Below are 12,134 nucleotides of genomic sequence, written 5' to 3' on the forward strand. Positions count from 1 at the left end.
ACGCTTACCTACTTGCTGAATAACCTGGCGTGGTGCTCTTGCGCATTCCAAGTCTTTCCGGGCCTTCTAAATATAATGCATCCCGAGGCAACTACTGGGATAGATACATACTTACTTGCGTGTCCCTGGCTTTTGGCACTTCCATTTTCTGCATGTGGAAACAAGACTTGGCCAGGTCCCATCCTGGTACCACCTCCCGGTACTTGGGCGCCTAGCCCCAAGCTAGGACGTCTGGCTGGCTGGGGGCCAGGCGAAGGACACAACTAGACAAGTACATGGTCGCACTGGCGGCTGAAGTCCATGTCCCGGGACCGGGGGAGGGAGACAGAAGGACAGAGCAGAAGACAGAGAAACGCCCCCTGTACGTGTTCCCTAGCACGCTGCACGCCTAGCACCTAGGTAGGCATCAAGGCATGGAGCCCGGCAGGATGTAGGTTTATGGAGATCGATCCTCTTCTTGTCACCCTGTCACCTCCCTTCACATCCCGCATTCTCGTTACTTTTTCCTCTCGATTCTGTTGCTCATTGTTGATTCCCCTCCCCAGCTAATAAGCCCTTGTATTAAGCGAGCTTACTTGTTGCCTACTTGCGGGCTGTTGGACGCGAACAGGTGCTCAGGGAGGCGTGTTTCCCTCTTCAGCTCTTCCCCTCTCACAGCCTATTGTCAACTTCCTTCCTTCCCCCCCGTCTTGCTTCACCGTGATTTTATCTGATACGTCACGGCGATGAGGTTGCCTCATCCATGTCCAGGTTCTCCATATACTCCCACTAATGCCCAGAAACCAGCTTGGATTTCCATAAATCCGCCCATCACCAATCTCCACCCCAAAAGGTCTAATAAGCTAGTCTGAGCGGTGCTTTTAACCTTCCGCTTACACCGGGGGCAGCAGGGCCTCGCAGGGCACGCACCTGAAGCTTAACAGGGTTGCCTTGACCTCGTCTCAGCTTGGGATTGTTTTCTTTCAAGAATAATAAACCGGTTGTTGTGCTGCTCGTGGGTTTGGGCTGATTGGTTCTTAATACATGCCTCTGCGAGTTCCGTCCATTCCTTTGCTGCGTGGTTGTTGAGCGCATCATCATCTCCTGTTGGTTGGGACTCGGAGTATTTGTCGCTCGAGCATTCACTTTAGACATCTGTCTTATCATACACACCCATTGCGCGCCTTGGATGTCGTCAACTATAGGATTATCTTCTCATCGTTTGGTCGAGCCTATCCAACCTATAGAAGTGCGCCATGGAGCACGAGCATACACGCCCTTCCCAACGGTCTCTAAGTGAATTGAAGGCCCAGTCCAGCAGCTTGCGACGAGCACGCCCACCAGATATCGTTACCATGGGGGATGAGAATCGAGCTCCGTTGCGCCAAAACACCATACCTGACAAGATGAACAAGCGCGAGTCTATCGTCGGTCTGCGATCTATCTTCGGTCGCTCTAAGGTCGGAAAGGACGGTCGCGAACTCGATGGCCCTTCTACGCTCCGGGAGACCTCACGATCCTCGGGCATTCGCGCCTCTCTCGCCGAGATCAGTAACTGGCCCCATGTCCTCCACAGCCAGAAGTCGGACGTTTCGTTGCCCGTATTCTCGCCTTCGTCACCCACACATCGCTCGGCATTGCCATCGCCACTCAGAGCACAGGCTTCGGCGCCTCGCTTAAAGCAGACGAGCAGCGGCAAGATCAAAGGCCCCGCGGCGTCCTTTACCGGCACTCCGCGTACTGGCCGGGGCGGCGCAGTGCCAAACTGGGAATCTCCGCCGCTGTTCCAAGTTTATCCGCAGGCTATCAAGCACGCAACTTTGCCGGCCCCTACTCTGTCAGCTGACTCACTTCTCCGCTTAAACGGGTCGCGCAGTAGCATTATGCTGCGAGAAGACATGTCGATCAGTACGATGACTCTCGAATCGGAGGAGGGAGGAGAGAAGAAGGGGGACAAATCATGGAAGAAGCACCACCGAAACATGGGCTCCAAGAACTTCCTGGAATGGACTACCAAGATATACGTATTAGTTACTTCAGGATATCTCCTACAGTACGCCAATGAGGGCTCATTCGACCGTTTACCGGAGAGGGTACTCCAGCTCACGAGGGAATCGGCGGTCTTCGCGAGCGACATGATCCCCGGGAAACACTGGGTTCTCCAAGTCGCATCCCTAATGGACCCGAGCGGGACACCCGCCAGCGACTCTCGATCACTCCTGGCCAAACTTCGTGGGTCTGAGAGGCGGCATGCCTCGAACTTCCTTATGGTCTTTGAGGCTGCAGAAGACATGGATAGCTGGCTGGCGCTACTACGACACGCTATTGAGGCTTTGGGAGGGAAAAAGAAACTCACAGAGACCGGCAAGCCCAAGGAAGACGAGATCCCCGCTGGCCTGAGGTCTCAGTCCAGTCAGAGAACACTCGTCGTACGTGACCCTGAGCGCTTCACTAATGTAATGAAGCAAGACTTTGCGTGGGCGCCTGAGAGCAGGCGAAAGAGCTACCAACGTCAATCATCAGAAAGGCAATCATCGGAGTCTTGTCACGATGTTGCCCTGGACGCCGTGCTTGATGATATTTCTACCACCGAAAGTCACTATTCCTCCGATGGTCAGCTTCTTGATAACCTGCGCGACAGCAACAACCGGCTCTCCTTCATCTCGTCTGGGCAGAGAACCTATCTGACATCGGAGGGTTCCTCTCCGGCCTGCTCGCCTACCAGGGCCAGCTTTACCAGCCATATCGACGAGCACCATTCCCAGCAGCCTGAGCACCATCCTGAGGCCCGACTACGTCCAAATGCCCAAGCTATCTCCAACCGCAGACAGTCGATGCAGCCGTACATGGCCTCTTTCGATTGCCGGGTTGAGCCATCCAACCGCCCGCACTCGACCATGTTGAACGTGCCAAATCTAAGGGATGCGTCTCCACAGATCTCGACACGACAGAGTGTCCCGAACTTCAGCGTACCAAACTCTAGCCATAAGCGGTTCTCGAGCACATCGAATTCAGATCTTGCTGATCCGGTTCAATGGATCGAACCCGAGATTCCCAGCAAACTTGGCAGGAAACCTCCGCCAACCGCGCTGGCCTTGTCACGTCCTCTTTCTATTGTGGTAGACCAGCCGTCACCGCACTCTCCCGCTTCACCTCAGGACGTCCTTGCCCGGAAGCTTGACGCCATCTCCAGCCATGACGTCATAGAGGAGAATCCCCAGTCGCCCGCTGTCTCTGTCTTTTCGACTTGGGTTCTTAGCCAGTCATCCTCTGAGCAAGAGAGGCTGCCGTCACGAGGATCGAGCCTCACCAATGAGTCGAGTTCTTCCACCATCACGCTCTCGGATAACAAGAACTCGAAGAGGTATCGGAGCATGATAGCCATGTGCCCTAACAAAGAACTCGCGGCAGAACCGTCCCCGGAAGTAGAGCGGTATATTCTGCCTACTGTTCAGTCCCTTACTGGGGGCCTGTCCCGTCATTTGACCCATTCGCATGATGCAGCACCTAGAGCTGTGTCCTCTTTCGGGAGTCATGATGCAGACCGACGACGCACAATGATGGCCGGCACCCATGACGTCAGTCTCAAAAGAGCAAGCTACACAATAGAGGAGAGGACGCCACGCAGGTCAATGATCAGTCTTGGCGACCATGCCTCTGGCGACCCCGTGGTACCCTCTCTGCCACCAAAATCTGTTGCCCGCCTCTCATCTATATCGCCGAGTCGAGACGACTCGTCCAAGCAACCGCCATCTGCCGACAAAGGTCTGTTGAGTCGCAGGAGCATGCCACATCTGACCAATGTGCCGCCGCCACCTGCTCCGCCACCAACTTGCGCTCTTCCGCCGATACCGAAAAAATACCAAGACCCGGCTCCGCGAAGCCTCAAAACCTAATCCCATTTTCTTGTCATGTGTTTGATTTGCGATAAAGTTGATTGTTTGTGATACCACTTTGGAGTTCGATTCCCTTTTCTATGTTATTTTTCTGTATCATCGCTACTACTATTATTATTAACGTGGCCTATGACGGATGATGATCACGACGGAGTTGTTATTGCTTTGAGAGCCGCCCGCAAGATGCTTAGATATCTCAGACTAGCATCAACCGGTCGGGGCAAAAAGAGGAGGGTGTGAGGCGGCGAGGCCCGCCGACTATATTATCTCCGAGAGGTTCTGGAGCATGTGACGATATTACTTTCCACTGGATTTGGACTATCTTGTTGATCGGCCAGAAGGCGAGTCGGCTTTTGTTTGTAATGATAGTTAGCTTACCAAGTACGCAACTGTGTGCGTAGCTGTTATTGCAGAAGAAAACATCAACCTATCTGTCGCATGAATGTTGCAGGTGACAAACATCGGTCGAATATATGAGTGTCATTCCCAACCGCCAATGGGCTGCTGCACCCAAACTTCGATTTGGTAATGGCGCGAATAACCCAATCGGAACAGAGAAATCGGAGAAATATTACGTATCAATAACTCGAAGCAGAATACCCGGGCACATGGGAAAGTAAGTAAGGTTTACTTGCTATGCGTTCGTCCTGTTACGGAGATGACTAATAAACGGCTGGGATGAATAGCGACCAGCGACGTCCCCCTCCTCAGGCTGGCTCAGGCGGGATGGAGGGGCGATACTGATCGATTTGCAGCCCCACATTTTCAAAACTGCACTTTCTAGCAAAATAAGCCCTCCAGCATACAAAAATCCAACGACGACGAGCAACACCAAACCTCGGCGAATCTACCATCGAATTCGACATTCCCGAAGCAGTTCTTGCCGTAAAACAACCACCGAAGAACCGTTCCGCTGCTGGGAACAGAAATACCGGCATTATGTCGAACAAAGCTAGGTGCGCACACAAACACACAAATCCGCGACCGCCACCAAAAATACCTGAAAACTGACATTGGTTCGATTGCAGAGATTGGGCCGACGACGACGATCTCGATGAGACCACGTCCACCGAGTTGCCCCCTCCCCAGACCATCCAGAACAAAGACGGCACCAAGACGACAATCACATACCGCTTCGATGAGGACGGCAAGAAGGTCAAGACCACGCGCCGCATCCGCATGGTGACCCACCGCGAGGTCGTCAACCCGCGCGTCGCCGAGCGCAAGGTCCTGCCCAAGTTCGGCCTCTCAGAGAAGGACCCCAAGGGCCCGCAGATGGACACGACAAGTGTGGGCGAGAACATCATCTTCCGCCTGTCGCCCAACTGGAAGCGCGACGCCAAGGATGAGTCCAAGGATGCCAACGCCAATGCCATGAAGGAGAAGCTCAAGGATAAGACCGTCAAGTGTCGTATCTGTAACGGCGAGCATTTCACTGCCCGCTGTCCCTACAAGGACACTATGGCCCCCGTCGGCGCCGAAACCGCCGACCCCGCTGCCGGCCTGGCCGACGAGGACACTGCCTCCGCCGCCGCCGGTGGCGCCGGTGCCGGCAAGAAGGGCAGCTACGTCCCGCCTGCGCTCCGAGGAGGGCCGGGCGGTGCGGCTGCTGGCGAGCGGATGGGCGGAAGCAAGTACGGCGAGAGAGACGACTTGGCTACGCTGCGTGTCACAAACGTGAGTTCTATTCTGCTGCTGCCTCACCTAGTTACTACGCGTTGTGCTACTGATATACTGACTCCCTCCACTACAGGTTTCCGAGATGGCAGAAGAAGCCGAGCTTCGGGATATGTTCGAGCGCTTCGGTCGTGTCACTCGTGTGTTCTTGGCCAAGGATCGCGATACCGGTATGGCCAAGGGCTTCGCCTTCATCAGCTTCGCAGACAGGACGGACGCGGTCAAGGCATGCAACAAGATGGACGGTTATGGTTTCAAGCATTTGATTCTGCGCGTCGAGTTCGCCAAGAAGGCAGCCACGTAAAGGGACAACAATGGTGGCGGATGAGCATACTCCTGGCGATTTACAGCAACATCCGATTCCTCAATGAGAATTGGGTGCTGCGGAAAATGGTTCATTGGGACACCCAAGTTAGATTGCACATTGCTGTAATGGCTTACGATTTTCGTCCAGCATATATGTCGATGAAGGAAATGCCGTCCAGTAATGCAAACTTAGGATTTGTGTATTAAAACAACATCCACTTTATGTGGAATTCAGAGCCTTTTGGGGCCATCCCGGTGAATGCATGCTGCAAGCATAATCGACACGTCTTCTGTACTCCCGGTTTACAAGATAGCACAAATTACAGACCATCAGAAAGTGAAAGATTCAATGTGGATTTCAGACTGCAATATGCAGTTGGAAGTGATCATGGTATTGTTTGCAGTAGCTGGATGACAGATATGGTCTGTAATAGGTGCTTCTTCCTCTTCCCCTTCCACACCCCCTTTCATGGGCATGAGATACTCTCATCCCCTCCCCTCCGGCTGGAAAACGACATGGCATTCTGATATGAAAAAGACGAGATCAGTTTCCCCAGGAAAACGCATCAACACGAAAATTCCCTTGCCACCTCTCCCCAAGTCTTGCTAAATATATAGGTTTAACGTATATATAGAAAATTCTTCTTCTACCTTGACCGCTACAAGAGGATCAAAAGAGAAAACTATGATTATAGTTTGCCGGGTATTGGTGGAATATTGGTGTATTCGTGCCGTGGTTTTCATTATGAAACGTTTGTCTCGTCAGGTCGTTAAAAATAAGAGAAATAGTATGAGGGTGAGATAAGTAAAGAAAAAGGAAAATGGTAAGGTATTTGAAATAGTGATTGGTCGATGTGTATCTCGCCGAGTTAATGTTCTGGTGTTGGAGTTGAAAACGATAGTGTACGATATGCCCCTGAATTGGGCTACGTAATGGTTGGTATTGGTGATGGAAACCCGATGGGTGTTCCATGTAAGCGAATTTGTGGTTGTTTTGTCGGTCTTCGAAACGAGTGTTGATACGACTTGCAGGTAAAGCAGAGAACGAGTGGTTGGTTGGTTGTATGCCACACTAAGGACGAGTGAAGCGGGCATACGAGGGTTGAAAGAATGATTCTGGACCTGACGGTTTAGGTCGATCGGTGGCTATTAGATGAGCGTGAGATGCTGCTCATTGTGTGTTGCTGTCGATCGGGGCTCCGTAGAGAGTTTCCCTCTCTAATCCTCATCGGACTCGTTCTCGCTGTCGGCGGTGTGCTGCCGGGCGAGGGCCTCCTCGAGCTTCTTCTTCCGCTCGAGGTCGCGCTGGCGGCGTGCCTGATCACGGGCGCGGCGGCGGGCCTCGCGCTTCTCGCTGAGGAGGTAGGGCACGGCGCGGATGACGGTGAAGACGCCGCGGCAGCCCTGGGCGAAGTGGGAGCGGGCCTCGGAGAAGTGGGCCTTGGTCTCGTTGTAGTTCTCGCGGGCCGCCGTGGCGTGCTTCTTGGCCCGGTACGCCTTCTCGGCGCGATGGGCCTTCTGGAACTGCTCCGACGCCTGCCGCCGGTTCGTGATCAACAGGTTCTCGGTGCCCGAGGTGCCGGGCCGCGGCGTCGGCAGCGGCTTCTCCGAGATCTCGGGCGTCTCCTTGCCCTTGCCCTTCTTGCCGCCCTTCTTGGATGTCGCGTCCTTGGCCATGTTGAACAGAGGCATAACCTTGTCGGAGATGGCTTATGGTGGTGGTGGTGGTGGTGATTGATTGGATGAGGCGAAGGGGACTTCAGATTCTCAAGGTCCGTATGATTATTATATATGTAAACGAGTGACTGATGGGACAAGACCGCACGAGGAGAAAAGCGTCAACGCAAAATGAGTCACAGGGCAATCATATACCATCAGTTATATATGTTTCCTCCACTTGGAGAAGAATATCCCGATGAACCCACACTAGTAATATCGCATGAACTGTTCCTATATTTGTTATTCCCTTTCCAGGGGTTTCTCTACGGAGTGCCCTTTTCGCTGCTCGTGGATTCATGCAGACCGTGCCCCCATGAACTCCGGAGAAGGGGTCCATCTCGTGAATGACACTTCATCAGTTGGTACGTGTCGACGGGCTAAGTAAGGGTTGACGGGCAGGAAAAAGATAGTTTTGTGGGCGATGTTTCGAGGCGTGCATAAGAATCCAATCAAACGCGTAGCTTGGAGATAAACGCGAACCACATGGAACGCCTAAGAAGGTCGCCAGGACCCCTGTCGACACGGCCATCTCCAGATACCATCCTGGTCGTGGCTGCGGGTTGTCCGGTTTGGCGTGGTATACAGAAGAAGCTGCGATATGCCCATTGTCGCATTGCAATTTGGCAGTGCATTGAGGTCTTGATGAGAGGGTTTATGTGTCCCGTCCCGTTCAACGTTCAAGGGGCCAAGGCCGATTCGGCTCGTTCGCCGAACTGGATGCACTGCCAGCAGCCAGCAGCTGGTTAGTGCTATGCATCAATTTAGCCAGGGAAACGGCGCCTAACTGTAAAGCAATCACATGTCTTTTTTTTTATTTTATTTTTTTATTCTTCTTTGGTCCCAGTGGCCCTGCCAACACGCCAGCTCTCGCTTAGGTACGGCAAGCCAAAGGCAGTCAGTCCGTCCAATCCAGAAAGTACCTGCTTACTGGAGCCGCAAAGACATTCGGCGTTCCTATCGGTCAATCCATCACACACGTGTCGGGAAGAAAACAAAGATCTGTTGGGGATACCGCTTCTCAATCTCAGATATGTTTGGAAAGCGTGGGAGACGGCTCTCTCCAACAGCTTCCCCGTCTTGGTCCCCCGCATGTTTTGTGTCATAACGTGACGTAGGTTCCAGGCCGGCCGTCTGGGCAACCGGCAATGCGCCCGTCCATTTCCACGCCACGAGCTCGGCTGCGCTATTTGGAAGTATCACTTAGCCGACGCAGAGGAAAATACGGGGTGGTCCAACCTTAGAAGCCAATCGACACTTTGGTTGAGCCGGCCTTCACAGCTACATAGGGATAGGGTATTTGGATCCCAGCCAGTAGTGGCTCGGAATTGGATTCTCTTTTTCCTGCCTCCTCCTGGCACCTGGCTCTCTTCTCCCTTCTCTTCTCTCCTTCTCTTCCAACTTCACTCAACACCACCACTATTTCTGGCCGGGCCAACACCATGTCTTCTCCGGCAATTCCTTCAACAGATGCTGGCGAGCTACGCCAGAGACACGCCGCACCCTCTTCAACGGCCGAGCGGTCGCTAGATTCCCCACGTCCGGACAATGCTGCCCCCAACAACGGCCCGGACGCGGACTCGGACCCGGATCCGAAAGCCCGGAAGACCTTTGGCCGCACTCCGGACGGAACAAGTCAGTAAGGAATATTGAACAAGACTGTATGTGATACTAACCTAGGGCTCGTGTCGTAGTATTCACCGTACCGACCACTCATGACATGGTCTCCCAGCTGCTTGACCCAAGACAGCCCAAAAACTTGTCCGATGCCATCGTGCTGGCCATACTCGCTGCACACATGGCCTTGCTCTACCTCCTGCCTGCGTCTGTGAAGCAAATCGTCTTCGGTGTCATCTTTGCCTTGTGGCGTGCTTCTTACAATCTGGGCATTGGCCTGCTGCTTCGAGCGCAATCGAACGATAACAAGCTCGTCATCTGGGCCAAGAAGTGGAAGCTCTTTGTGAATCCTGCTACCGGTGAAAACCCGCGGCCATGGCTCTACCATCTTCTGAAGAGGGAGCTAGAGGCCAAGATCCCCGAGGACTACCAGTTTGAGAAAGCCCCTCTCGAGTACAACACGTGGCTCGTTTTCCGAAGACTCGTCGATCTGATTCTCATGTGTGACTTTGTGTCGTACTGCTTGTTTGCAATTGCCTGCTCGCACACGCCCGAGGGCGAGTCGGCCCTCGCCGGCATTGGCCGCTGGGCCTTGGGCCTGGTCCTGATTGGCTTCAATCTGTGGGTGAAACTTGACGCTCATCGAGTGGTGAAAGACTATGCATGGTACTGGGGTGACTTCTTCTACCTGATAGACCAGGAGTTGACCTTTGACGGCGTCTTTGAGATGGCGCCGCATCCCATGTACTCGATTGGCTATGCCGGCTACTATGGCATTTCCATGATGGCGGCCAGCTACCAGGTGCTGTTCATTTCCATGCTTGCCCATGCCGCGCAGTTCGCCTTCCTCGTCTATGTGGAGAACCCGCATATTGACAAGACCTACAACCCCCACCCCCTCGCAAACGTGGAGATCCCCAGACGGCGGTGGATACTCTAGAGGCTGAGACGACTTCTGCGGAGCCAAGAGATGCAGCCCAGAGTGACGATTTCTCCGGTCCCTCGCCTCAGGCGTCTCCCGCTCCCATTCATAATCTGCTTGGGCTCAACAATGTCGACCTCTTCCGCACAACCGACTTTTGTTCTCTGCTCATCGTTTGCTACCTCATTACTGTAGCAATTGTGACCCCGGACACGCCTCTGTTCCAACTGCTTTTCGCCCTCCATGCAACGGCCTGGAGACTATGGTATTCTGTTGGTCTCGGCGCCATTCTGTCCCTGCAGTCTGCGAACAAATCATGGACCCGCCACTTCCTGAAGTTTGGTGAGAACGCCGGTGAAGCCTGGAAGCAATGGAAGGGGATGTACCACATCTCCCAGGTCATGACGTACACGTCGTTCATCACCGCGTGCTGGAAGATGTATTCATTCCCTAGCGACTGGGAAAACGGATCTGCATTGTTGAAACACGTTCTCGGTGCTGTCCTCATTGCTCTCCACATCTGGACGGCCGTCAGCATTCACGAGTCCCTTGGGGAATTTGGCTGGTTCTTTGGGGATTTCTTCTTCGACCAGGGTGCGAGGCTGACATACAAGTCCATCTATCGCTTCCTGAACAACCCCGAGAGGTTCCTTGGCACGGCTGGCCTGTGGGGAGCGGCACTGATCACGTGGAATAAGACCGTCTTTATTCTGGCCCTGACAGGGCACTTGTGCACTTTCGGGTTTTTACAGTTTGTCGAGAAGCCACACATGCGGAAGATCTACGGGCGAGAGATTCGTCAAGAGGCGGGTCTCACCAAGTTTATACGCTCGTCACTTCCGCCGCCAGTCAAGAACTACTACTCCAGCGTCAATCGGGTCGTGGACGGCACTTCTCACTTCGTGGAGGACTTTTTGGAGTCCGCTCGCCCAAAGCTGGCTGCTGGAGTATCAACTATCGTCCGGGATACTACTGCCTTATTCAATAACGTACCGGCTCGTCTCACGCTGACCAAGCTGTCTCCCGACTTGGCCGGGTTCGACCCGAAGGACTATTCCTTGGAAGTACGAGGCGAGTCAGCTGTGCATTCGACTCTGACAGAACGATCGACCGGCAAGGAGGCGACTCGGGCTCGCTTCCCAGGCGAGCTCAAGACAATGATCCTGACGTATGGTGCCCCTATCAAGGTCAAGTGGACCGCACCGGCCAATCACAGCAAGAAGGACTGGGTTGGACTCTACATGGTCGCCGACAACCGATCTCGCGACGTCACCGAGGTCTCTTCTCTCGGACGATGGGTCCCCACGACGCCTGGCCAATTCGACTCTCCCAGCGCTGACAAGGGTATTCTCGTCCACGATCAGCCGGTGGCTGGTACTGACATCAACCTGGTGGGAGGAGAAGTCCTATTCGAGGGTGACAAGCTGTGGTGGACCCGCGGTGTCTTCGAGTTCCGCTACCACCACGGCGGCAACCACAACGTCATGTCCATCTCGCAGCCCTTCGAGATCCAGATTGGCCGATTCGACGAGGACGACGTCGAGGTGGACACCAAGGGCATGTACGAGACGGCCGTGCAGGACTCGCTCTTGCCGCTGGTCAAGAACTGCTTCGACCGCGACCCGGACATCGCGCCCAACACCTCTGACGAACCCTTTGGCAGCCACGTGGAGCGGGACGGGAAATACGCGAAGCGCGTGGTTTATGCGATCCAGCAGATGTTCGGTATTGAGTTCGCCCCCGCCGTCGTGCCTGTTGATGGGAACGTCCGGAAGCTGGCATGGAGAATCTGCAATGCTAAAAAGGCTCTTGTAAGTATCTTCGCTCCCTTTTCTGCGGCAACAGAGCGGGCTATTTGATTTGTGCGGTATGGAAAGCTAATATCTCGTACGATAGGCCCCATACAGCATGTCGCATTCCAAGGGTACTTCAACCCCCTGCGGCCGAGAAAGAGTGAAAAGAGGCAGAAGCAGGCAGCCAGCACGTGCGGCCAATGCCCATCATTGCCTGGGAAGAAATGA

At 54.0% G+C, this 12,134-nt stretch overlaps 4 protein-coding genes across 4 annotated transcripts; 3 read left to right on the forward strand and 1 right to left on the reverse strand.

Annotated features, from left to right (window-relative positions):
* Positions 1 to 1,235: 1,235 nt before the first annotated feature.
* PG998_003295 (uncharacterized protein) lies at positions 1,236 to 3,875 on the forward strand (the record flags this gene model as incomplete). The annotated part of the gene is made up of 1 exon (XM_066870113.1): positions 1,236 to 3,875. One exon carries the CDS (start codon positions 1,236 to 1,238, stop codon positions 3,873 to 3,875), a length of 2,640 nt encoding a protein of 879 aa, XP_066733863.1.
* A 939-nt stretch (positions 3,876 to 4,814) lies between these two features.
* On the forward strand, positions 4,815 to 5,856 carry PG998_003296 (eukaryotic translation initiation factor 3 subunit G-domain-containing protein; the record flags this gene model as incomplete). The annotated part of the gene is made up of 3 exons (XM_066870114.1): positions 4,815 to 4,831; positions 4,904 to 5,552; positions 5,629 to 5,856. The coding sequence occupies 3 exons, from the start codon at positions 4,815 to 4,817 to the stop codon at positions 5,854 to 5,856; spliced, it is 894 nt and encodes a 297-aa protein (XP_066733864.1).
* A 1,220-nt stretch (positions 5,857 to 7,076) lies between these two features.
* On the reverse strand, positions 7,077 to 7,535 carry PG998_003297 (uncharacterized protein; the record flags this gene model as incomplete). Its single annotated transcript, XM_066870115.1, has 1 exon — positions 7,077 to 7,535. The coding sequence occupies one exon, from the start codon at positions 7,533 to 7,535 to the stop codon at positions 7,077 to 7,079; it is 459 nt and encodes a 152-aa protein (XP_066733865.1).
* A 1,481-nt stretch (positions 7,536 to 9,016) lies between these two features.
* On the forward strand, positions 9,017 to 12,134 carry PG998_003298 (Phosphatidylethanolamine; the record flags this gene model as incomplete). Its single annotated transcript, XM_066870116.1, is given in 4 exon segments — positions 9,017 to 9,209; positions 9,269 to 10,098; positions 10,113 to 11,924; positions 12,021 to 12,134. The coding sequence occupies 4 exon segments, from the start codon at positions 9,017 to 9,019 to the stop codon at positions 12,132 to 12,134; spliced, it is 2,949 nt and encodes a 982-aa protein (XP_066733866.1).

Source organism: Apiospora kogelbergensis (assembly GCF_038363985.1).
Source record: "Apiospora kogelbergensis strain CBS 113332 chromosome Unknown utg000002l_segment0_segment0, whole genome shotgun sequence".
Lineage (NCBI taxonomy): Eukaryota > Fungi > Ascomycota > Sordariomycetes > Amphisphaeriales > Apiosporaceae > Apiospora > Apiospora kogelbergensis.